Here is a 27,214-nt window from a genome sequence, read left to right on the forward strand (position 1 = left end):
AAATCGGGGGGTAGCTGCAAAAAAAATAAAAAAAATCGCCCCCCCCCCCCCCCCCCCAGCACCAGGGAGCTCCAAAAACGGAGCAGACAAAAAATCCAAAATGGCCACCGTTCCCAGGCTTTCCCGGCCTGGCCAAGCTCTGGGGAGTTGATCCCTGGGCTAAATTTGCCAGCCCTGCCGAGGAGGGACCTACCCCACCCGGCAGGGAGGCAGAGAAGAGGTCCCCTCGCAAAAAAACACAAAGGGACTGGCAGAGAAGAGGCAGGCTGCCTGCCACGGCAAAGAGAGAGCCGCCCTGAAGAAAAAAAGGCTGCAGAGAAAAAGTTTGATTGACAGCTTGGAGGCCCGGAGTGAAACAGGGGGAAAACCTGCTGACTCCTGCCTGTCTAGCTGCTGGTTCAACCCAGGTGGGGGAGAAAGACACAGAATATTGGTCTGCTGCTGTAGGTAAGTATTAAAAGCACTGGGAGCACTTTTAAACTTAAGCCTGTTTCTGTGACACTTTTTTTTTTTTTGTAAATAAACTGAGCACAGCAACGTAACATTAAGACCGTTCGGCAGCCAGAGGGGGGGGGGGGGGGGGGGAAGACTAGCCCTGGACAGACTCGGTCCCCACACCTGGAAGCGGTAACGAACACAGGCTATACACTGCACAAGGGGCAAAGCACCCCTGAGTCCGGCAAGAGCCAGGAGACGGAACAGTCTCCTGAAGAAAAAAATCCACAACTTCCTGACTAAACTTTTTAACTTTATTTTAACAGGAAGAAAACAACTACAAAATCCCTAAGGAATAAGTACTTGCTTGATCCCAGAAGGAAGGAAGAGAAAGAAGGCTGACTAGCCTAGATCAGGAGACCGAAGGGAGACGTGCTGCACCTGCTGGAGACAGACAAATACTGAAGGGTTACAGGATAGGCTCTGTCCTCATATAGGATATCCTTTCAGTTTTAGTCTGTCTCCACCTGCTGGAAAGGAGGCTCAACCCACAGTCTGGACTGATCCGGGTACGTACCGGGAAAAGACAGACTACATGAATAACTGGCATCACCTGTTTATCAATACTTGCTACAAACCGTCATAATTCAAAAGACCTCTAACCTTTGGTGTCAGCCTCAGTTATCTGTTCTTTGGCCACTTCCTCTTCCTCTTCAGCCATGGCTTGAAAAATGGCAGTCAGGAAGAAAAAAAGTAACTCACAGAGTGGGCCTTCTGGATCATTTCCTACAAGAGCTTCTTCTAAAACTTCTAGAAACAGAAAAAGATATATCATCCTGTCATTTGAGCTGAAAGGAAGCAGATACCAGTTAAACAGCAAGGGACAGCCACTTTTTACAGATTTAAAAGCTGCAGTTATTTTCTTAAATCACCAAGAGGAAAAAAAAGAAAAGTATTCTTACATCCATAAATTAATTATTCTCATAATTCACATCAGTGCAGTACCTCAAAATAAAACATCTCACTGCAATACTACTTCTAGTTTTGTGTATACTCCCACTTGCAGACGTTCCTTGTTAGCTATCCTACTCTGAATTTTGGGTCTGGCCTTCCAGGACTCTTTGTTGAAAGGACTTCTTCATTAAAGAGAATGGGTGGTTTCCTTGAATTTACCACAATTTGGATCTTTTATGTGCTCAAACTTCTTACCCAATAATAACGAAGATTCTGCTCAAGTGAAATTCCTACAAAGGGAAAGGAGCCATCTAAATGGTGGACAACTATGTTTGGTTTTATAGTTAATGAAATACATAATATACATAACTGAAATTAGTCAAGTTTGAATTAGTTTCCTAAAATCCTCAGAAACCAACTGGATCTATACTGCCATGTTGTGGCTGGCTAACATCTAGCAAGATCACAGGAACCATGGCAGCAGCAGGTTCAGGCAATAACCTTAACCTAAACAGCTAACAAACTTGTGTTACACAGCTTGACTAGAAAGATATGGGGAGGGGCTATGTGTTGGATTAAATATGAAAAATTGTATGCTCATTTATTCAGGATAGTAGAGAACCTATCAGGAAGCAACTAAAACTAGGACCTGGACAAAATGTGGGTCTACAAGCACTCAAACTTCTACAGCTGTCAATTGAGATATATCCTTAGTAGTACATTCAAGCTAATTTGTCTTTAGCTGTTATCTATTACATTATTATATGTGACTTTTGGAAATTCATTGTGTACAGCTAAACAAGACTTAAGATTGATTGCTTCTGCTTTAAAAAAAAAAAAATCATACCTAGTGTCACTCCTTCAGGAAACTCATCCTGGAGATCAAATAGCTCCCCAAATGCATAGAGAAACTCCAGAACCATAAGGGCATCACCGAAGAGCTCTGGAGGAAGTCTGGTCTTTACTGGAGTTGGAATGGGAAGTTCCTGAAGCAGAATTGAGCAAATCAAGTAATAGTTCTACACCAAATTTTATTTTAATGTCTTAATAAGCATTCCAAACAAAATTTTGTATTTTGTTCCTAAGAATTTGAGTTTATTTCTTTACCTATATTCCCATTCTGTTTACTTATCTCACCAGACATTACAGAATCATATTTTTGAAAGTAGTAAAAAGCACAGCTGAACCCAAATTTCTCTCCCAATATAGGGTAGGTATAACAAATTTTGAACATACTAAAAATTGTCATCCACTGTACAACATATTGTTTACTGCTTAAAAGATTAACTTTCATTTTCTAAAATCCTGATTAAATTTGGTTTTGGCTGGATACTTCCCTCCTGCTTTTTTGAGATTCCAGTCTAGAGTGCCACAAGCTTTTATTTATAGCTAATCTGGGATACCTCAGTTTTTAAATCCTTCCAGTTTCCCTTGCCCATCCCATTGCTACAACAACTTCCAGCTAGGTGGCAGAGATCATGGCTTTTTCTGGAATCCAGTACATATACAGCTTGAGTCTGGCAAGCAAGGAGAAAATACTTCTTGATAATTTACTTTTCTCTAAAACAGGCAGGCTAGTTCATACAACTGGGTTATGCATACCAACCAGCAGGTGGAAACAGATCAACAAACTTACACCACTCTCATATACTCTTGTACAGACATCAGCCTACCAGTATTTCTGGAAATGCTGAGTTTGAACAACTTAAAAAAAAAATTAAAAAAAAAGGAAAGTTTTTTCATTTCAAGTAGAACAAGCAAGTACTTGATCAAGGAAATCTCAGAAAGAAAATGTGAAAGCAGAAATGACGAGATATCACTTTACCAGGATCAAAACAACCTTGAGCTCACTGCAAGCTTTCAATTCTCCAAACCTGAAAATTAATCTAAAAAGTACAAGCAGCACAGAGGAAGCAAATAGACTGACCTGTCTGTCCTAGAGAAAAGGAAATTGCAAGGTATGAAGTAAATTTCACCTTCTTCATCCAAACAGGCCAATCCATGCAACTGGGATGCACCAAAATTACTTCCTCTTAGGGTGGGAAACTGCCTGAGATACCCTCAACACTGCTATAGCAAAGGTTTAGTCTTCCTTAACTCTAATAACCAGCCAATAATATCTGGAAAAAGTATGTAAGGAAGACCATGTTACTGCTTTATATATCTCTGATGGAGACACTAGCTGCAATTTCGCCCATGACATCACCTGAACTCTCATAGAATGACCCCTTATTTATGACTTTCCAAAGCCAAAAAAGTGGCATTATGACCTCCTTAATCCAAATTGCCACCGTGGCATGCAAAGTTGCTTCCCCCTTCTTCATGACCCCGTAAAGGACAAAAAAATGGTCTGATCTCCGAAAGGCATTGGTAACCTTGAGGTAACACAAAAGATGCCTTCATACATCCAAGACATGCAGTTGCTCAAATTCTTGCTCATCCATCCATATAACAAAGGCAATGAGTGACTTATTTAAGTGAAACCCTGATATATTTGGTAACCAAAAAAAAAAAGACCACACAATTCGAATTTGTACCCTGATGAGTAATCAAGAAAGGCTCCCTACAAGACAACGTCTCCAATTCTGATATTTGTTGCGCAGACACACCACAACCAGAAACATGGTCTTTAATGTAAGCAACTGCAAGGAAATTCACTTAAGTGGAAGAAAGGTAGTCCCTGATAAAAACTTTAGGAATAAATTCAGATCCCAAAGAGGCACTGGAAGCCATAGCTGCTGCTGAATATGTTTATTACCCCTCAAGAAGCTGGAAACATCTGGATGTGAATAGATCGATCGACCTTGAATTTGCCCTCTGTAGCAGGCTAGGGCCACCACCTGCACCTTCAGAGTATTAAGGGCCCCTTAACCAAGCCTTACTTTAGAATCAAAGGTACCAATGCCTGAGCAAGTAGGTACCTCCATCCAGAGCACCAATCCTCAAATTCCCTCCATACATGGATGTAAGCCAAGGATGTAGAAAACTTACAGGCTTTAAGCAATGTGCTCACCACAACTAAGGAATAATGTCTCTTTATCAAGCAAGTCCTTTTAAGGGCCAAACCACAAGGCAAAATTGATCCTGTTTCTCGAGAAGAACTTGTCCCTGACTAAGCAAATCCTTGTGTACAGGCAACCAAAGAGGAATGTTGACTAACAGATGCTGGAGGACTGCATACTAAGGCCTCCGTGGTCAATCCAGAGCTGTTAGAAAAACTAGTCCTAAGTGTCCTGCTATTTTCTGACGTTTTTACCAACCATGGGCCAAGAAGGAAAGACATACAGCATCTCATTCTGTGGCCAAAATTGCACCAGAGCATTGTTACTGGCTGCTCAAAGATCCCGTTTGCAGCTGTAAAACTAGTGAACCTTTGCACTCAATATTGCTTGCCATCAAATCTAGCTCCAGCTGACCCCATTGGGAAATGATCAGCTGGAAAGCTTCATTCATTAGTTCCCATTCCCCTAGGTCCAGATCATGATGACTGAGCTAATATGTTTCAACGCTGTCCATGCCTGCTATGTGAGATGCTGACAGGGCCTGAAGAGGTGTTTCTGCCCACAGTAGAAGACTATCCATTTCCAGAGAAACCTGATGACTCAGAGTTCCCTCCTGATGATTTATATATGCTACTGCAGTGGCATTGTGTGACATCACGCTTACTGCTCGCCTGATCAATTGGTACATGCCTCCAGGCGATTGATGGAACTGCTCATCTTCTCAGGAGACCATTGTCTACACTACCAGCTTCTGGCAGTGAGCTCCCCAACCCTTGAGACTTGCATCCATGATGACCACTGTCCAAACTGGGGCTGCAAGGGATCTAGGGGATACATGCCAGACAAGGATCTATCTACTTTAAAATTAGACTCAGGGGAAAACCCAGTTTCAAATCAGTCCATTTCTGCATGGCTTCATGCAAGGGAACAACCTCCATTACATGCAGGGGCTGCAACTTCATTCCCTTGGCCACATGTGCTCACTTCAGCCATCAGCCCAAGCTATGGAAACCAGTTTCAGGAAGACAGTTTCACAGAGTAGTTGTGGGACCAAGGATTCCACCAGGAGAGCAAGGCCTTTTGCAAAGGATGCATGTGCATCATGGCCCATGGAACCAATTCTAGAGTCACTGCCATGGAACCTAGCACCTGTAGATAAGACCACACAGATGGACAGTTAGCCATCTACAAATTTGACACTATAGCTTTAGGATTCTTGGCTCTGGCAGAAAAATCTTGCCTGAGCTGCCTAGAATTGGGCTCCTAGAAACACTTGATTTTGAGAGGGTTGCAGAGTGCTTTCAGATACACTGACCATCCATCCCAACTTCTGCAACACCTAAACTACTCTGAGATACTACAAGACTCTCCTGGCTGGATTTTGCACAGATCAACCAATCATCCATACAAGTGAACCAAGATGCCTTCCTTACAGAGAGCCGCCACTAACATCACCACCACCTGCAAGAAGATCCTGGGAACCGTAACTAGACCGAACGGCAACACATGAAACTGGTAATGAAGCCCAAGCACTGAGAAGCATAAAAAATGCTGATACTCCTCAAATTGGGATATGAAGATACACCTCCATCAGATCCAGAGAAATGAGAAACTCTTTTCTGCACCACCAAAACTATTGACCACAAGCTTGTTATTCTGAAATGAATGACCTGCAAAACCTTGTTGATCCACTGCAGGTCAAATATTGTTAAAAAGGATCCTTCCTTTTTAGGAAATACAAAATAAATGGAGCAGACATGTTCCTTCCTGAATCTCTAGAACCGGAATCACTGCTTGCAATACCATTAACTGTTGCAGCATGGTTTGTATGGCAGCTCTTGTCTTGGCAAAGCACTGATATCCACCTCTGACAGAACTGAAAAAGATGTCTGACCATTTTCAGGACTGGAAGAAGGAATCCAAACCTTCATCGCAAAGATCTAAAAGTCCCACCTCCCAAAGTCCTGTTCTTCCCTAACTTCTATGCTTGAAATGACTGATACTGACTAAAAAAGCAAGACCTCTGACTCCCCAAAACTTTCCCTGGCTTTTCTGGAGTTGCGAAACCTCCCTCTAGAGAAGGCAAATCATGAAGAATGTCTTCGATCTTATGGAAACCAAAGAATCTTCAAATCTGCCCAGGTTGTGGCCATTTTTCCCAATTCATTGCCAAATAGAAGACATCCCTTAAAAGAAAGTTTCATCAAATCTGACTTGGAGATGACTTCTGGTTATAGAGGCACACTGAGAAGATGTCACCACGCATCTGCTGAGTTAATATTAATCATACTTGCCGCAAAGTGCTATTCGATAAGGGAGGAGTACTGGAAGACCAATATTGACATCAAAAGAAAGTGAGGAGAGTTAAAACAGCTCACTCAGTGAGGGAGAAAAGTCAGGTGACAGAATCTAAAATGGCGACAGACTCACCCAAAGCTGAATCCGAGAAAGTTGTGGTGACAATGTCCAATGAGAATATTCATGTTTTGCCAAAAAGTGTCTCAGCAGCTTTAGAAGATAGGCTATCTAAAATCCATTCGACAACTGAGGAAATAAAAGGGCTAGAAACGCAAGTCTGGCGTTGACAGAAAGCAGAGTTGATTACCAATAACAGGTGTTCTCCCCAGGACAGCAGGATGTTAGTCCTCACATATGGGTGACATCATCAGGATGGAGCCCTATCATGGAACACTTTTGTCAAAGTTTCTAGAACTTTGACTGGCACACTGAGCATGCTCAGCATGCCACTAACCCTGCATCCAGCAGGGGTCTCCCCTTCAGTCTAGTTTGTAGCAAAAAGTACGAGTGAAAAATAAAATAAAACGAAAGCGAACCCAACTTCGCGGGGTGGCAGGCAGGTTTCGTGAGGACTAACATCCTGCAATCTTGGGAGAACACCTGTTACAGGTAAGCAACTCTGCTTTCTCCCAGGACAATCAGGATGGTAGTCCTCACATATGGGTGAATAGCGAGCAACAGGATGCTCGAAGAGAGTAGACCAAAAGCACCCAACGACGTGCAACGGCACACAACGGGGGTGCTATTGGGTATGAGGACAGCCTGAATTTCCCAGTGGGTCGCAGGTAGGACGTTGGGTATTAAACTGGAAATAAATTACGAAGAACAGATTGGCCAAAGAAGGTATCCTGCCTGCCAGACTTGTCGAGACAATAATGAGCTGCAAAGGTATGGAGAGAGCTCCATGTGGCAGCTTTACAGATGTCAAGAATAGGTACAGAACGTAGGTGTGCCACTGATGTTGACATGGCCCTGACTGAATGCGCTTTCATGCGTCCCTGTAATGGAAGGCCTGCTTGTTGGTAGCAGAAGGTAATACAGTCCACCAGCCAGGTGGATAGGGTCTGCTTGCCCACTGAAACTCCTAATTTGGTTTTATCAAAGGAGATGAAAAGTTGGGTGGACTTCCTATGGGATGTAGTGCGGTCTAAATAAATGCAGCACAAGTTTACAGTCCAAGGAATGTAGGGCTCGCTCACCTGTGTGTGAGTGTGGTTTTGGAAAAAAGGTAGGAAGTATTAAGGACTGATTCTAGTGTTTGGGTACTTGCCAGGTTCTTATGGCCTGGATTGGCCACTGTTGGAAACAGGATGCTGGGCTTGATGGACCCTTGGTCTGACCCAGTATGGCATGTTCTTATATTCTTATGGAAATCAGAGAATACCTTTGGCAGAAATTTAGGCTGAGTGCAGAGTACCACATGACTGTGGAGAAATTTTGTATAAGGTGGGTATGTTACCAGTGCCTGTAGCTCACTGACTCTGCGAGCCAATGTTAAAGCAACTAGAAAGAGCACTTTCCAAGTGAGATGTCGGAGCTCGCAGGAGTGTAGGGGCTCGAATGGAGGTTGCATGAGCCGTGGTAGCACAACATTGAGGTCCCTTGCCGGAACCGGAGGACACAGTGGAGGATTCAGCTGTAGCAAGCCTCTCAAAGCGTCCTACAAGGGGTTGCGCAGAGATCAGGGCATCTCTTACCCCTTTGTGGTAAGCGGCTATGGCACTGATATGTACTCGGATGGAGAATGTTTGTAGGCCAGACTCCAAGAGGTGCCAGAGGTAGTCCAGGAAACGGGATCTATTTCCTTTGTCATAACACAAGGAGAATCTTTTCCATTTGGAACAATAAGATTTCCTAGTAGAAGGCTTTCGTGAAGCTACAGGGACCTGGGACACATTATCAGAAAGGTTAAGGGATTGTAGTATCAACCTTTCAACATCCATGCTGTCAGAGACAGGGAGTGGAGGTTCGGATGACACAACAGCCCGTTCTGCGAATTGGTTGCTAGACAGAGATTGCGTAGGATGGGAAACCAAACCTGCAGCGGCCTGTAAGGGGCTATGAGGAACCGGTCTTGTTGCAACTTCACGAGAGTCTTGCTGATGAGTGGAAGTGGAGGGTATGTGTATAGAAGACCCGTTGTCCTCGAGTGGGCGAAGGCATCCCTTGGTGGTGTCTTGTGGCTGTGGTGTAGGGAGTAGAATTTGTCTACTTTGCGGTTGTGAATTGTCGCAAACAGGTCTATGTACGGGTGGCCCCACTGGTGGAAAATTGTGTTCACTACAATGGGATCTAGTGACCATTCATGGGAATGAAATGTCCAGCTGAGGTTGTCCGCCATCACATTGTTCACGCCTGCCAAGTACATTGCTCTCAGTAGCATGGAATGGGAGAGAATCCAGGCCCAGATCTGCGCCACCTCCTAGCATAGCAGTTAAGAGTCTGTGCCACCTTGCTTGTTGAGGTACCACATCGCTACCTGGTTGTCTGTTTGGATTAGGATTACCTTGTTGGACAGGCAATCCTGAAAGGCGAATAGGGCATACCGTATCACCCGGAGCTCCAGAAAATTTATCTGGTGCTTTGCTTCCGCTGTGGTCCAGGTTCCCTGGGTTTGCAGGTTGTTGACATGGGCTCCCCAACCCAGATTGGAGGCATCTGTGATTAATGTAATCTGAGGATACGGGTGTTGAAAGGGTAGTCCTATTTGAAGATTGGACTCCTGTATCCACCAAGCTAGTGAGAGTCGAAGTTGGTTGGTGACGTGGACAATGTGGGATAGATCCTGATGTGATTGGGACCACTGGGACTTTAAAGTCCATTTGTTACACTCGTGGCTAGTAGAGCCATTGGAGTAATGTGAACCGTGGATGCCATGTTTCCTAGCAAGGTTAGTAGGTGACGAGCTGTGGTGGTTCGGAGAGTCTGTACTGCTTTGGCCAAGGTTGACAAATTGCATGCTCGGTCCTTTGGGAGGAATGCTTTGGCTTGAACGGTGTTTAGATCTGCTCCAATAAACGAGAGGGTGCATGATGGAGTCAGATTTGACTTGGGGTAATTTATGAGAAACCCCAAGGATAGTTGCAGGCGTATGGTAAGACGGAGGGATTGAAGTACTACGTCCTTGGATGGACCTCTGAGAGCCAATCGTCTAGATACGGATAGACGTGGATACTGAGCTGTCATAGATAAGCTGCTACTACTGCCAGGCATTTCGTAAACACACGGGGTGCTGAAGTTAGGCCGAATGGTAGCACTTGGTATTGGAAATGCCTGCGGCCGACTAGGAATCTGAGGTATTTTTGATGAGGAGGGGCAATGGCTATATGGGCATATGCCTCCTGAAGATCTAGAGAGCACAGCCAATCTCCCTGTTGCAGGAGAGGAAGCATGGTGCACAAGGTTACCATTCTGAACTTTTCCTTGCGGAGATGTTTGTTTAGGGCAAGAAGGTCCAGTATAGGATGAATGCCACCTGACTTTTTTTGGAATTAGAAAATATCGAGAGTAGAACCCTGTTCCTCGCTGCAGTTGGGGAACCCGTTCCATGGCATTGGACTGCAGAAGGACGGGGATCTGTGCCTCGAGAAGTGGAGTATGGTCGGTTAGACTCCACACAGGACGTGGTGGAGAGTCTGATGATAGCATAAGGAAGTCTAGATGGTAACTATGGGCAACCACAGAAAGGACCCATTGGTCCCTTGTGATTGTATGCCATATGCTGGCAAAGTGGCACAAGCGGCCTCCCACAGAAAATTTTGTTGGAGACGGGGATCGACTGCTGCTCTCTAGAAAGGAGTCAAAACCCCGATGCAGGACCAGTCTGAGAAGCTGGTTGGGTTTTTGGGGGCCTGTGCTGACGAGGCTGACCTCTTTGAGAGGGTCTGGTTGGTCGAGTCTGGGATGGAGGAGGGTAAAACCTACGAGTTTTATAGGTTAGCCTCCTGGGTTACAGTCTAAATGGCCTTTTGGTGGTAGACGAGAAGTCCGAGGGAAAATAGATAGTTGGCACAGTGTCTTATGATGGTCTTTGAGTTGTGCCACTGCTTCCTGAATTTTTTCTCCAAATAAATGGTCTCCTGTGCATGGAAGGTCTGCTAACCTGTCTTGGACTTCTTGACGTAAGTCTGAAGACTTCAGCCATGCCCAGCATCTGGCACTTATGCCTGCTGCTGACACTCTGGAGGCAGACTCGAAGATGTCATAAGCAGCTCTGACTTCGTGTTTTCCAGCATCAAGGCCCTTCTGGAGGATGGAATTCAATCCCTCCTGAAACTCCTCAGGTAGGGACTCTGAGAAATCCTGAACTTGTTTCCAGAGGTTTCTAGAGTATTGTGTCATGTATAGCTGGTAGGCTGCTATTGGTGCCATCAACATAGATCGCTGGAACATCCTGCGGCTGAAGGTGTCCAAGGACTTCTGATCTTTGCCAGGAGGGGCAGAAGAATGAGGCTGGAACCTCTTAACCTTCTTCTGAGCAGATTAGACTACTACGGAGTGGTGAGGGAGCTGGCTTTTCTGGAATCCTGGAGCTGATTGAACCAGGTAGGTAGCATCAGTTTGCCTGTTCACCGGTGGAACTGTACCTGGATATTCCCAGGTATGGTGTAACAGCTCAAGTAGAACTTCGTGGACTGGAACTGCCATCACTTCTTTGGGGGTGTCCACGAATTGAAGAACTTCCAGCATTCTAAGCCTGGCATCCCTCTTCAGTTTGCAGCATAAAAGGGATGATTTCAGACATTTCCTTTATAAAGCTGGCAAACGATAGGTCCTCTGGAGGGGAGTGGCGTCTTTCTTCTGGAGGTGAAGGCTCTGATAGGATGTTCTCAGAATCCTGAGAGTCAGAGGAAGCATCACCCCAGGGATCGTATGGTTGGTCTCCTCCACCTTGCGGACCTTCCGATATAGACAAAATTCCTAATCCAGCCGGATCAGGAGGTGGCACAGATGGAATTGATGGAGGCACCGAAGTAGGTCGAGGCGGATCCGAGGCTGTTGGAGGCACCGATGGCATTGGTGTTTTGTATGGTTGTCGGGGTGGAAGTATACCCAATGGCCCCGGAATCGGGTCCGGCATCGACGGATCTCGCTCTTCATCGTCCGACAGAGGAATCAGGGTTGATGCTGGTTGAGGAATTGATAGTCTTGGAGGCATCGTCGGTCCGGAAGGAGCAGGCACCGATAGAAGTGGTCTTCCTCCTCGGAGGACCTAATTATGGGTATCGCTCCAGATGGAGGCATTGGAGGCTGCTAAGGACCTGATGGTCCACTGAGCACCAGCTGCATCGGAAGGACACCTAAAAGGTCCTCCAGACGCTCTACGCTCTAGCAGGGGCACCAAGAGAGTTGGTGCAGGCTCCGGCATCAGCATGGGGACCGGTGCTGGTTTGATGCCCCGCAGGGCTCGGAGCACTGCCAGCTGAACCCTGTGATCCAACTCCTCCTGAAAGTCCAGAGAAGTTAGGACAGACAAAGGAGGAGGCGGCATTACCTGAGCCTCCTCAGAGCCCTGAGGAAGCTATGTGCTCAGCACTGCCATTGGTGGGGAATGACTCTTCCCTACGGGGTTGCTTCTGAGGCGGCACGGTGGCCGCTGATGATGCACCGGTCCTGGAGCAGTGCGTTGACAGCGACCAGTGACTATGTTTGCAGGACTTTTCTTGATGCTCGGCCTGGTCTTTCCCTGGCACTGAGGAAGGTAAAGATCCGGTCTTGAAGTGCGACGACACTAGAGCCAGCCTATCTCCAGCTTCTCTCTCTCGAGACTGGCCCGCTGGGGGAGTGGAAAAGGACAGAGTATCTAATGGCTCCCCTTGGCCTCTACGTGTCCACACCTCCAATGCCAGAATAGATGGATCAGACGTTTTGGACCCAAAAACCTTTTCCATTTTGTCCAGCAGGGTATGATGGCTTTTGGGGGGGGGTTATGTGATCACACAGATAGCACCCACGGATGTCATGCGATGCCCCCAGACAGAGCATACTGATCTCATGTGGATCAGTAACAGACATGGTCCGCGGGAACTGGGGGGTACCATCGTAAACCGGACGACACCATAAAAAACAGCCAGTGAGCAATCGATGGCCAGCGGCCACTAAGGAGTGACATGCTGAGAATAGACTGCAATGAAGGGGAAAACAAACACCTACCACACCATTGGACTGAGCACCAACTGGAGAAGAGGGACCCGGCACAGAAAAAGTCAGGAAACAACCAGGAAACACTTTGAAGAAGCACTATAGAGCAGAGCTCCACCACCGCGAGGCCACTACTTCATGGGGGAAAAAAAAAAAAAAAGAGACTGAAGTGGGACCCCACGTGGACATGCAGATAATGGCATGCTGGGCATGTTCAGTGAGCCAGTCAAAGTTGTAGAAACCTTGACAAAAGTTTTCCATGCCAGGCTCCATCTGATGATGTCACCCATCTGTGAGGACTACTATCCTACTTCTCCTAGCAGAAAATGATTTCCATGATGTAAATGGAAAGATTTGATGTTAAATTAATGGCAAGAAGCGTTTCTGTAGAATATATTCAAGCTTCAAAATGTTTTTTTGATATGATAATGAAAGTGACCGACTGCTACTAAGGTAATTGGGATATTCCTTTGCTGGAGGTTGAGTTTAGGTGATGGAGCTAAACCTTCACTTTCAAAAAATCAAAAATAGAGGTTAAGAAGGGTGAGTCAATGTGGAATGAGTGATGGAGAGGGAGGGGTAGGGGGAATGGTAGGGGGGGAACTCATAAGAGAAAGATTTGAATCAAAAAGAAGAAGCGGCTTGATGAAGTTTATTAACTATTCATGTTTAAGAATATGATAGTTTGTCTTGTTAGCTAATGCTTAGTTGAAAACGAGTAATTACTGTTGTTAATTTGTCAATCCTAAATAAAATAAATTTAGAAAAAAAAAAATTTTGGTTATATGATCAGGAAGGTACTGGCATATTAATTCAAGTGTTTCTTGCACTTACAAATTACCAATTCTAACTAAAACTCTATGAGAGAAACAAGTGCCCATACCTTGTTAGTGTCTGTGCAAGGCTGTGCCTGGCTGCTGAAAAATCATCGGTCATGGTGTCTCACCTGCTGGGAACATGTTGGAAGGGGGTTCTCTCTGCATACAATATCAGCCTAGTTTAAATGGAAGATAATTATAGCTTCTTGAGGGGGGAACTAGAAAAATTCTCTTCCAAGCTGGAAGTGGCAGAAGAGATGTCAGAGTTCTTACTGATGTTCCATGTGACTGCCCCAGTTCCTTTTTTTGGGGGGGGGGGGGGGTTTATATATAGGTTTTCCTCTGCATGTCTTAGCTCACACAGTCAGTAATTAGCCTTCAGAGTGGCAATCCGATTGGTCCAGCACTGCTTGTTCTTTTCAAATGCAGCAGGTCATCCTTGGGCTGGCACAAGACTGACCAGGCTTTGCAAAGCAAACATCTTCCAATAGGTTCACAAATGCAGATTGGGGAATTCAGGCAGCAGAATCAAACCCCAGTCTTCTTGGCAGCAGGGGCCAGGTATCTGTTTTGACAGAGCAGGCCTTCCCTTTGTCTTAGGACAGCTCTGCAAATAAGCTTGTTTACATAGCCTGTTAACATACCATGTTGGCTATGTTAACAAAAAGGTCCAGCTTTTCTGTGCACATGAGGAGAAAAACAAGTCACGTCTCATTCTTGTTGCCAGACTCCATTTTGTATGCCACATACACAGTTAGAAGGTGCTTATAAGCCTTAAATCCTACAGGATGGGTCTCCTCTTTTGGCTAAAGTGATATAAAAGATGATTCAGTTTCCGGAACCACAACTGGTAAAAAGCCTGATTTATGATTTTATGGTGCCAAACAAGATGATGATGCAAAGGGTGCCAATATAGATGGTGTGAAAAGGTCTCTGTGCCATAAGTGCTGATTTCATCAATGCAGATGTTCTTTGCATCAATGATTTGTCTGCGCTATGGCGAGATTTATGTGCCAATGGAGGATCCTTTTTTTTTTGCCTTTGTTCAACTGGCACGGAAGGAAGAATTTCTCTATTCTGGCACTTTGGAGACTAGTCAATCCAAAGATTTGGCTTTTTCCTTTTGAAGAGGAGTATCATAACCTCAATTTTAATTCCCAGAATTTAAAAGACCTTGGTGACATTCTTCCACATGCTTTACAGTTGAAGAAATCATAACATGGGCCAAGGCAACAGATACAAATGTCATACAAGTCTGCTATAACCATTTTGTGCTTGCAGTCTGCACAAAGTTTGAAAGGCTTTCTGACAGACATATTCAAACACAGAAAAAAGAATTTTTCCGTTTCTGAGACTCCAAAGAAAAACAAAAAAAAAATGAAGAAACTAAAGGAAAAGAACAAAAGCGTAATGAAAACTGCAAAAAAAACAAAATGCAGGCAGCACAAGAGAGCAAATATATCCATTCAGTTTGGCAGAAGAATACAGACTGAGGAGACTTTCAGAATGGCTGCATGGGAACTCCTACACATGCCCACAAAGATTGTGTCTTTCTTAGTTTGTAGGGAGCACGTCCATCATGGAACTATTGGATGTCACCTTACCTGTGCTGCTGAATTTGTTCCTAATTGTCCATGGAGAAAAAAGGGTGAGTGAATCACATAAAACAAACAATCAGTAGCCCTGCTGGGTTAACCCAGAGTCAGACTTCCTTTCATTGTTTCAGGATTGGGATGGGAACATACTCCCTTCTGCATTATTCATGTTTTTCCCCTTGTTTCTGAATTTTTATGGTCATCATTAACAGCTGTATTCTGGAAAGCAGGGACTAAGTTAATTCTGAGAAAGATGCATTTATTCTCTCCCCAACAAAGTTTGATCCATTGTCAATAAGGATTAAAAGCCAGGACTGGATGGGAATGTGGTGATTATGGATTTTTATTTTATGGTGTATGATTTAACAGTGTTTAGGTTTTAGATTTTTTGTCAAGGAGACTGACATTTTAGATTTGGTATTATTTTGGATTTGTTTGTAGTTATATCTGTGAGCTGCCCCAATTGTGCTCAGAAAGATAACAAATACTGTCAAATAAAAAAGTAGTATCTTTTCTATATTGAATTAAATGTGGTCTCCACAACAAATCAGGACACATACCTTCAGATCATCGCATTCCATGTCTTCTCTGGGCTTGCTCCACAACTTCAGATATTCAGCATACTTTCTTTTTTCCTCACGCAGCTTCTCTCTTTCCTGCAATTAAAACTTTGAAAGATAAAACAAGCAAATAGAAGAACTTTTTATCACTGTTTTCCTGATAAAAGGGCTAATGTTTATATGTAACAGCAAATTACCTTAATAGACAAAAGCTGATTTTTGGGCTTAACTATTGACTGAACAAGCACATAACCCATGGTAGTGCTGGAGAGAGCTGCACTCTCCCTCACCTATAGGGAATTATACAGCTACTGCCACAGAATGTTGCATTTGATGATAGGGAATGGAAATGGGCTAGAGAGAGAAACAAAACAGCAAAAAGGCCAGAGCACATGGCATGCAAACTGAACTGCATGGCTGTTCTTTACTGGCACCTTAAGTTCATTTTTCTCATCATATATAGCGCATTTCATGTCTTTCTTTTTGGTGAGAAATACAATTGAAAGCAAGATTTTTATTTTTTAACGTTTAGAAAGACAGTTTGTATAATGCATCGTGTGTATATAAGGAAAGGTGCATGCAAAAAACTGGAGGAATAAGTAATCATGACCTGTATTTATTCCACTTTACCAGGAACTGAACATATCTAGATTTGATGAAGTTTGGGTTTTCTTACACCAGAACTTGGGAGGTCCCAGTATAGAAAAGCTTGTGACTGCTTCCTTCTAGTGCTGTATACCTCATAAGGCACAAGATTACCTTCTCTTTCTCTAACTTGAGTCTCTCCTTCTCTTCTTTTTTCTTTAGTTTTTCTTCTTCCAGCATCTTCCTCCACTCTTCACGCCTCTTCTCCTTGTATTCCTTTTCCCTTTTCTTGGCATCTACAGTATCTACCCGGTCTTTTATTAATTTTGCCTTTTCTACAGCTGTGCACAAAGGAACCATTTTAAACAGAGCTTCACAGGAAAGAAAGCAAGTTTGCTTATTGTAAAAGTGTTTTCCATAGATAACAGGATGAATTAGCATTGACATGTGGGTGATGTCATCCAGCTGTACTGAACAGTCCTCTCTCTGGGCTAGTAGAGCTTTTGCTCTTCTGAGCATGTGCGGGAATTCCCATGTAGACATTGCCTCGAGAGCTCCCTGAATTGATTTTAAATTAACCTAGGCTAGGTAGTCAACTTTCCAGGGAAGCAGGTAGGAATTTAGCATGGCAAGTTCATCCTACTATCTATAGAAATCATTTACAATAAGCAAACTTGCTTTTTCCGTTGATAAGCAAGACTGAATTTGCCATGACATGTGGGGAGTCCCAAGCTGAGGGTTGCAGAGGAGCTTTTACTGAGTAAGCAACCTGGAACCCAACATGGAAAGTAGAATACTGGGTGAACAGGTTATGTGAAACTGCCTGTCCAAATTTACTGTCAGTTTTTGAGAGACTGTCCAGAAAGTAATGGGATGCAAAGCTGGGAACAGACAACAGACAGAGTTCTTTTCTTGTAGTAAGCCAGTGCCATTTTACAGTCCAAGGTATCAAGGGCTTTTGCTCCTTCATGAAAAGTGGCCTCAGGAAGAATGTAGGCAACACGATGGATCAATATGAAAAGCGAATACTATTTTTGGTAGAAATACAGGCGAGTGCAGAGCACTACCCTATTGTGGAAGAATTGCATATAAGGAAGATAATGTACCAAGGCCTGAAATGACTGCTACAAGTAATATAACGTTCCATGTTAGAAACTTGAACAAAGCTGACTCCAATGGTTCAAAATAGTGGGTTCATCAACTGTGCAAGAACCACATTTAGATCCCATGGTGCAAGTGGTTTTACAACAGGTGACTTCGTATGCCATAAGCTTGTCATGAATGTAGATACTATGGAAATGGTAAGCTGTTATAGCACAGAGATGTACTCTCATAGATTCCATAAGGTGGCAACACATGAAGCAGAAAGAAGAATAAGTTGCTCAGTAACTCGTTGAGTTTGCATGTAAAAGGATTCAAGGTACTGTGATGATACCATGTAGAGAATCTTTTCCATTTAAAAATGTAGGCTCTTCTAGGTTTTTTTTGGCAGACAGTGTAAAGTCCTAAACCCCTTTAGATAGAGAGAATTTGGTAATTACTGAGCGCCCAATATTTAAGCTTTCAATTTGAGAGAAGACATGATGGGATACAACAGGTGGCTGGCTTTTGAGTCAATAATGAGGGATCTGATCAGAAAAGGTTCACAGGACTGCTGGACTGTTTCACCAGGTATGCAAACCAAACCTGACTGGGCCAAGCTGAAACTATGAGGATCAGTCAGGCTGGTTTTTGATAACCGTTTGCACCATTCTAGTTATCAACAGTTATCAGTGGGAAAGCATACATGAAATCTGCAATCCAACAGAGCAGAAAAGCATCCTTAACAGAGCTGAGCTTTTTAGGAAGAATGAAGCAAAACGTTTCTAGTTTTCTGTTTTGCTCTGACGCGAATAGGTTGATGGCTGAAGTCCTCATTGACTGAAAAGTTAGTCAGCTGCCGATTGCTGTACAGACCACACATGTGGTTGAAATACTCTGTGGAGATGGTCTATAGACCTCTAGGAGGTAATTTGCTTGCAAGACAGCTTGATGACTACATGCCCATTCCCCTTATCTTTAATGCTTCTTGGCAAAGAGTCCATAACCCTGTGCCTAGTTTGTTTACATAGAATATGACCATCTGGTTGTCGGTTTGAATGAGAATGCTCTTCCCTTGGAGAAAACTGATAAAGGTTGTCAGGACATACCTGATCGCTCTCAGTTCTAGAAGATCAAGTTGGAATTGTTTTTCTATGAATGCCCAAGTTCCTGGAGTTTGAAAAAGGGCTGTGTGGGCTCCCCAATCTTTTGTGGAGCTAGAAATGTCTCTGACCAGGGCCAGCAGCGAAATAGACCGGCTAGAAAGGAAGCTGAAAGACACACTAAATAAGATGGATGACCTGAAAGAACATGATCATCTTCTATTTATAAGACTTCCTTTGGAGTGGGCAGCATTTAATATTTTCACTTTATTGGGGAAATGCTACTGCAGAATAACTGCCAGAGGCCAACCACTAGGAGCTGGAAGGAGTGCAAGTGCATGGTGCACACATTCTATTTTTACAGAATCTGTTTTCACCTTTAGATCAAGCAGCTTTGGAATCCAGTGAAAGAAAAAGGTAAGCAGACTGGAACACCCTTCTCTAACTACAGCAGGCCCACTATACAAATATTTTTATAGTGGCCATGGTTTTCCTGATAATTTCCTTTCTATGAGTTCAGCCAAACCAGTCCAAACGCATGGATTATATCTACCAACCAGCAGCTGGAGGTAGAGATTAATACACTTGCTGCTGTTTTACATAAGCTCCCATGCTGCCCTCAACCTTCCAGTATCCGGTAACAAGCTAAGAACAATGTGCTAAAAGCAAACTTCCCCCTCCCTCAAACTATGGGGATTTCTAACAAACATACCAATAAAACACCACAATAAGAATAAACCAAACAGATTAACATCCCCTTACACTGTCCACTGAAAGTTTGATTTAAATTATATATAAAGTTCCTGAAAAGAAATAACATATGTTTGGCAGTTAAGGGGAGGTTCCTGGCAAGGTCTGGCCAGACTCAAGGAAAGAAAACGCATGGGATGTACCCAATCTATACAGTGAGTGAGCTGGATACTGCCAAGCCTGTTCTCAAGACCTCCAAACCAAAGAATGCTTCCTCCCTGATTCAAAGATCGAGATGATAAAACAAGGTAGCCAACTCTGGTTTTCAAGAACCACAAACAGTGACTGTATACTATTTCCTCCACTGCTCTGTATATCAAGTCAGCTGGCATGTGCTCAGAACACTTAATGACATCTGCTCATCTAAATATGTATATTCATGCACTCGTCACCTAGACTCATGCTTCTCATCCCAATCCTCTGGGCATACCTAGCCAATCTGGTTTTCAGGATATACACAATGAATATGCATAAGATAGATTTGCGTACAGAGACAGTATACAAATCTCTTTCATGCATATTCATTGTGGATATCCTGAAACCCAGCTGGTTTCTGGCTCCTGAGGACCAGAGTTGGCCACCCCTGTGATAAAGCATCACAAAAGAAAGCAAGGAAGACCAGGTTGCCACTTTGTAACTCTTCAGTAGTGAAAATAACCAAAGCTTGACACAAGAAAACTGCTTGCATCCTGTTTGAGTATGGTATCCCTGTTACTATGTAGGCCATAATTAGGACTTCTTTAAATCAGCACAACAACGAAGCTTTCATAGCCACATCCCCTTCAAATGACCTTGAATGGAGTACAAAGTGATGATCTGATCCACTAAAACTATTCATGACCTTAATTCCACAAGAGAATAATCTGCATATCCAAGGAATGGAGCAGCAAATATACTTCCCCACACAACACTCTAGTTGGATAGTATGTCTTCTTTCCTTCCATAATGTGAAAATGCAAATCACTTCCAGAAGGAATGCCAAAACAGGGACTGGACTGCTTCATGTTGCTCCTTTATTTCAGAACCTATTTCTCTAAGCTTTTCACCAAAAAAGTGATCAACTTAGCAGAGGACATGCACCAAATTGTTGTAAACATTGTCCAAGAGGCTACTGGCTCTCAATTAAGCTATGTGGAATGCGCAAATAGATGCTGTCAAGGTACATGCTGTGGTATTGAACACTTCATAAACAGAGTGAATAAGATGGTATATACAATCTTCAGCATCTAGGAGTGGCTGAGGGTACGCAACTTAGTGTTCACTAGGAGGGAAGAAAAAGCTTCAGTTTCTGTATACAGTCATGTAAGTATTGAACCAAAGCATGCTATAAACAAAACAATGACAATGATTATTTTGATGTATTACAATTGGTGGGTAGAAATCCATGCATTTAGAATGGAGCTTCGGAATACTTTCTTTCCAAAATTGTCAAATATCTTGGTATACCTTCCTGTTGGAGTATTAAGAGTATATTCTTGTTTTCTTTGCTCTTTAAGAGCTGATTCCACAACAATGGATTGATGAGGTAAATGCATTATCCCAAATCCCAGGGATTTTTGCACTCTATATTTAAAGGTCTAAATTCCATGCAACTGAGCATAACAAATAGGACTTTCCTACCTCCTAGTGTTGCGGTCCCGGTGTCCTTCCCTGGGAGGCCATGCCGGGTCGCAGCGAGTGTCAGGCCTGCCGGGCCACGTTGCAGCAGAGTCTCCACGAGGGAGACACCGCCGAGGTCCGATCTTAGCTCCACCCCTCCGGGAGCACGCGTGTGTGCGAGAAGGGAGCTAACTGTTCAACACCTGCAGGCAGAGGACAGCCCCCTGGGATGACATCAGACGCCGGCAAGATACTTAAGCCGGCGTCTGCCTGCTCAGAATTGCTTAGCAATGAAGTTTCTTTTCAGAGAGTGTAGTTGCCATCCTGCAGTTCCAGCTCCGGTGACTCCTGCTCCGGTGACTCCTGAGCTTCGGTGACTCCTGCCTTGCAGAGCCTGATCTAGTCCACGGTATCTGTTTCAAATTCCCTAGCTTGATTCTCTGGCTCTTGACCTCAGCTTCTCGTCCAGTTCTCCCGTCTGCCACTTGCTTCAACTTCTGGATAGTCTTCTCATCGCTTCACATCACCGTCGCCTAAGTCCCAGCGCTCCAGGTCCTCACGGGCTCCTCCTGGAGAGATCTTGGACTTCCAGGGTGAAGACTTCCTCTTCATTACCATCGCCTAAGTCCCAGCGGTCCGGGTGCTCACGGGCTCCTCCCGGGTGTACCATGGACTTCCAGGGTGAAGCTTCTACACGGTACTCTGTCAGCTAGCCGCCAACCCGGTCTTCTCTTCAGCGGAGTCCAACTTCTCTTCCAACTCTTCTTCGCAAGGCCGGCCCGAGGGTCCACATTCCTGGTCACAACACCTAGTTTGTAATTCTTGTAGGCTATCAAGGATGGAGATAACTGCTGGTTTCACCAGTGCCCAAAATTTGGAGGAGACCAAAGTACCTATGCACAGGGATCTTTAACCTTGTGTATACTGATTGCTTTTCCCAACTTGTCCAGAAAGCTAGCATAGCTTTCTCCGATGGAGATGTGTATTTTGAAAACTCTTGTAGAGGATTCCCGTCGACCCCTCTTCACAGTCTACAGGTGAGAGAACACTAATACAGGACCCCAATGATTAAGTAGGTGACTGAGGAGGGATTCTTGGCCATCTTAGAGGGGTATACTCCTGACGTACATCCTCTAATTAACTGGACTCCGCTGCAAGTGATTGCCCTGGCTAAAAATACCTGGCAGAGGCTCTGATAAAGAGTGTATCCAAACCTGAGATTTTGGAACTCATTTTCATGGGAGTTGATCAGATACCCTGGAAAGGAGCAATTGGAAAGTGCTTTTCTTTACCATCATAGAAGTAAAAAAAAAGTCCTTCAGCGAATCAACCAAATAGTGCAGTTGCTGATGTGCCCTTTTGCCCTGGCATGGGTGGTGGAACATCCTCTTCTGATAAAAGTATGGAATCCTGCACATCTTCTGGAATCTTTAAACTCTGAATTGGGTGCAGATTAGATATGAGAGGTACCAGAGTGCTCCAGGCATAGTCCATTTTCCAGTATTTTTGATGGTGTAAAGTCCCTGCTGCTCCTTTTAAGTTTGTGTAAGTTGGCATAGAGCTGTGCTGGAAACTTTGAGACGTGTTTCGAGACGACCAGGGGCTGAAGGACTAGGTGCTCAACATCCAAGTCGTCAAGGCCAGCGCCCGGAGGTTTGGATGGCGCAGGCTGCCCTGGTTCTGAGTTATCAGATCGGACGCAGTCCCAAGTCTGATGGAATCCTTAATCGATAGATCCCGAAGGAGAAGGAACCAAACCTTGCCTGGGCCAGTAGGTTGCCACAAGGATCATGGTCCCTCGACCCTGTTGAAGCTTCAGGAGAGTCTTCAAGAGGAGTGGAAGAGGAGAATACACATACAGGAGACCCTTTCCTCAGTGAAGGGAGAAGGCATTGGAGGTTAGAGTCCGTCCCATGTGAACTGGGAGCAAAAATTGCTCATTTTGCAATTGTGTGGGGTGGTGAAGAGGTCACATCTGGGATTCTCCACCAGTGGAAAATCCGGGCTGCCACCTTCGGATTCAGGGACCACTTTTATGGCTTGAAAGAGTGGCTTAGGTGGTCTGCCAGCAAGTTCAGAGTCCCGGGAAGATACATCGTTCGCAGTGACATCCTCTGCGATAGAGCCCATGACCAGATCTGTACCGCCTCTTGACAGAGGAGGAACGACCCCGGTGCCTCCTTGCTTGTTTGATATACCCACATCATGACTTGGTTATCCGTCCGAAGCAGGACTGTCTTGTTGGACAACTGGTCTCGGAAAGCCCAGAGAGCATAACAATCGCCCGAAGCTCTAAGATGTTTATCTGGCAGAGCGCTTCCTAAGCAGTTCAGTGACCTTGTGTGTGGATACCATCTACATGGGCTCCCCAGCCCTAAGGAGAGGCATCGGTAGTAAGCACTACCTGAGGGCAGGGTAGCCTGAACATAAGAAAATAAGATATGCCATACTGGGTCAGACCAAGGGTCCAGCAAGCCCAGTATCCGGTTTCCAACAGTGGCCAATCCAAGTCACAAGTTCATGGCAAGAACCTGAACATTAGATAGATCTCAAACTACTATTGCTTATTAATTACCATCATAGCAGTTTATGGATTTATCCCCTAGGAACTTATCCAAACCTTTTTTAAAACCAGTTACACTAACTGCTGTAACCACATCCTCTGGCAATGAATTCCAGAGCTAAACTATGTACTGAGTGAAAAAGAATTTTCTTCAATTTGTTTTAAATGAGATACTTGCTAATTTCATGGAATGCGCCCTGGTCCTATTATCTGAGAGAGTAAACAACCGATTTACATTGCTCAAGCCCTTTCATGATTTTGTAGACTTCTATCCTATCCCCCCCTCAGTCATTTCTTCTCCAATCTGAACAGCCCTAACTTCTTTAGCCTTTTTCCTCATAGGGCAGCGGTTCCATGCCCCTTATTTTGGAAGGGGCAAGGAATGACTGCCTGGAAGGGAATCCCCTGCTCTAAATTGAAAAGATTCATCCCACCAAGACAGTGAAATCTTCAGAGGTTGTGTGACAGAGACACGCAACTCAAAGTCCTTGGATGCCTGCTGCCATTGTGACCGCAACATCCATTGTGCGCTATACATGCAAAGATGGGCTATTGGGATAACATGGACCGAGGCCGCCATTTGGCCCAGCAAGCGAAGCAGAAGGCATGCACTCACATTCCGACTGTTGCGCACGAAGGTTGCCAACAAAGAAAGAGCTAGGGCCCAATCGTGGGTCAAGAATGCCTTCGCCTGAACTGTATCCAGTCTGGCTCCTATGAAGTCGAGCTGGGCAGGGAAGAGATTTTGGGTAGTTGGTGAGAAAACCCAAAGATTGCAGTGTCCACATAGTCCGGGCCAGAGCATCCAGTGCCCCTGTGCAGGAGTCGCTCTTCACCAGCCAGTCGTCCAAGTAAGAGAAGACATGCACCACATGGCACCTGAGGTGCGCTGCTACAACTGCCAGACACTTGGTGAAGACACGAGGGGCTGAGGCCAAGCCAAAGGACAGCACCCTGTCCTGGTAGTGAGTCTTCTCCAGCACAAGGTCTTCTGTGCTCGGGGAAGATGGCAAAGTGGGCGTATGCATCTGAGATCGAGGGAGCAAGCCAGTCTCCTCTTTTGAGGCAGGGAATCAGAGTGCCTAGAGAAACCATTTTGAACTTTTCTCTTGCGAGAAACTTGTTCAACACCCTGAGATCGAGAATGGGGCATAAGCCCCCAGTCCTCTTTGGTATGAGGAAATATCTCGAATAGACCCCTCGGCCCTGCTGAGGACAAGGAACAGGCTCTACCACTCCTGCTGCAAGAAGGGTTGTTAGCTTTGTTTGAAGTATGACCTTCTGGGCAGAGGAATCCTACAATGGACATGGGGGAGAGCCCCCTGGGATATTTCTGAAATTAAGACGATACCCCTGGCGAACTATAGTAAGGACCCAGTGATCCGAGGTAATGGATGCCCAGTCTGCCTCCCACTGGGGGATCCTATGTCAGGGGTACATCTTGCTGGGCTGTGCTCCCTCGCCTCAGTCAAAAGCCAGTAGCCGGAGCCTGCTGGGGGGGCCAGCTAGGGCCGGGCTCACCGCTGATGATGGGAGTGGACCCTGGAGCTAGTATGGGGATGTGCGAGTGAGAGGCAGGGGGGTAATATTTCCTCTGCCTGTAAAAGGACTTCATGGAGCTGGGTCTGGAAGATTTCCTGGCAGAGGTTGGAGAGTCTGAAGCATTAGCAGAGAGTTGTTGAAGTGTTTCGTGGTGATCCTTCATCTGAGCTACCGTATTCTCTGATCTTATCCTCAAAAAGGTTTTCACCTGTACATGGTAGGTCAGCTAGCTTCTCCTGCACCTCTGGTCAAAGGACAGAAGCAGAGAGAGCCAGCCATCCTATGAGCGCCAATGCCCACGGTGGCCACTCAGACTGCTGTCTCAAAAACATTCTAGGTGGATCATATCTCGTGTTCCCAGCTTCCAGACCCTGCTGCACAACAGCAGAGAACGACTCTTGTTGCTGCAGCAGGCATTCTGCCAGCTCCTGGACTTGCTTCCACAGGTTTTGGTTGTACTGATTCTTGTACAACTGGTAGGAAGCGATACGGGCTATAAGCATAGCACCCTGAAAAAAGCTTTCCTACCCAAAGCATCCAGTTCCCTATGTTCCCGCCCCAGAGGGGCAGAGGCATGGATGCAGAGCGTTTGGCCTTTTTGAGAACAGACTCCACAACTAGACTGGTGAGGGAGATTACACCTCTCAAACCTAAGGCCTGCTGTACTAAGTAGGTGACATCCGCCTTCCTATTCACTGGGGAGATGGATATTGGGTGTTCCCACATCTGAAGGAGATTATCCTTAAAGATGTCGTGGATGGGAACAGCTACTATCTCCTTAGGCGAGTCAACAAACTGGAGGACCTCCAACATTTTATGTCGCGCATCCTCCTCTGTGAGAAGCTGGAAGGGGACAGCTTCGGCCATGGCCCTGAAAAAACCCGCAAAAGAGAGGTCCTCCGAAAGGGAATGACGCCTTTCTTCCAGTGGTGAAGGCTCTAGTAGGGTGTCAGAGACCTCAGAAGAGGACTCCGAAGAATCATTCCCCCATGGGTCATAAGGGCCTTCTTCCTCGCAGGACTGACACAGGTGAGGCCTGTGTGAATCCCTGGCCCTCGAAGGCCGCGAAAGTACCAAGGGCATCAATAGTCCCTCCAGTAACGGGGGCACTGGGGGGCTGCCGGAAGCTAGATGGTCCAGGCAAAGGCTCGGGGAACAGAGGCTTCAGGATTGCGGCACCAGACGCATCTTCCTCGGAGGAGGACCCAATGATTGGAATTGCTCCTGAGGGAGGCATTGGTGGCCGCAGGGGAACAGAGGGTCCCTTGGGCACCGGCTGCGCCAGGAGGGCACCCAAGAGGACATCCAGACACTTGAGCAGGGGTGCCAGAATAAATGTCGGCGGCTCCAGCACCAGTATGGGGGCCGGTGGCAGGGGCAGCTCAATGCTCTGTAGAGCTCAGAGCACCACATTCTGCACCCTGCAGTCCAACGACTCCTGGAAGTCCAGTAAGGACAGGACTCAGGGAGGGGGACAAAGCATCACTGGTGCCTCCTCAGTTCTTCAAGGGGGCACGGTGCCCGGCATCAATAGCAATGGGGAACACCTGGGACTCCCGGGTTTGTCTGAGGATAGGGCCTCCATACCACGGGGGTCGCTTCAGTGATGATACGGCAGCCGCCAACACCATATCAGAGTCTGAGTCCTGCGCCAACTGTGATCGGGGTCGATGCTTGTGGGATCTCTCACAGTGCTCGGCCCGATCTTTTCCCGGCACCAAGGAGGCAGAGGATACCGATGTCCTGAAAACCAGTGAGATCATGGAGGATCAGTCACTGGCCATTGGGGTGTAACAAGGAGAAGCATATTGAGTGGTTCCCTCGACCCCCGACTGACGATGACTCCGATGCGGGAGTGGATTGAGCAGATTTTTGTGATCCAAAAAGTTTCTCCATTTTGTCAAGGCGAGTATGACGGCCCTTGGGGGATCATGTGATCACACAGCTGACACCCTCTGACGTTGTGCAATGCCCCCAGAGGATGCAAACCTCATGCGAATCCGTGATAGACATGATCCGCAGGCAATGAGGACACCTACGAAAGCCATGGACAATGCCATGAAAAACAGCCAGCGCACTGTCGATGACAGGGGGTCACCAAGAAGTGAGAGATGCCAGGAATCGACCGCAAAGGAGGAAGAAAAATGTTTATGTACCTCACCAAGGAGGATACACCGATCGCAAAAGGG

General features: G+C 45.5%; 1 protein-coding gene across 2 annotated transcripts in view; it reads right to left on the reverse strand.

Annotated features, from left to right (window-relative positions):
- Positions 1-27,214, reverse strand: part of BAZ1A (bromodomain adjacent to zinc finger domain 1A) — a 514,327-nt gene that overhangs the window by 342,326 nt on the left and 144,787 nt on the right. For both annotated transcript variants that reach the window (XM_029598945.1, XM_029598944.1), the window contains 4 exons: positions 16,563-16,729; positions 15,804-15,899; positions 2,237-2,375; positions 1,099-1,245 (listed from right to left, as the gene is read on the reverse strand). In XM_029598945.1, the coding sequence (XP_029454805.1) occupies positions 1,099-1,245; positions 2,237-2,375; positions 15,804-15,899; positions 16,563-16,729 (549 nt within the window). The remainder of the gene's footprint in view (positions 1-1,098; positions 1,246-2,236; positions 2,376-15,803; positions 15,900-16,562; positions 16,730-27,214) is intronic.

Source organism: Rhinatrema bivittatum, chromosome 4 (genome assembly GCF_901001135.1).
Source record: "Rhinatrema bivittatum chromosome 4, aRhiBiv1.1, whole genome shotgun sequence".
Classification (NCBI taxonomy): Eukaryota; Metazoa; Chordata; class Amphibia; order Gymnophiona; family Rhinatrematidae; genus Rhinatrema; species Rhinatrema bivittatum.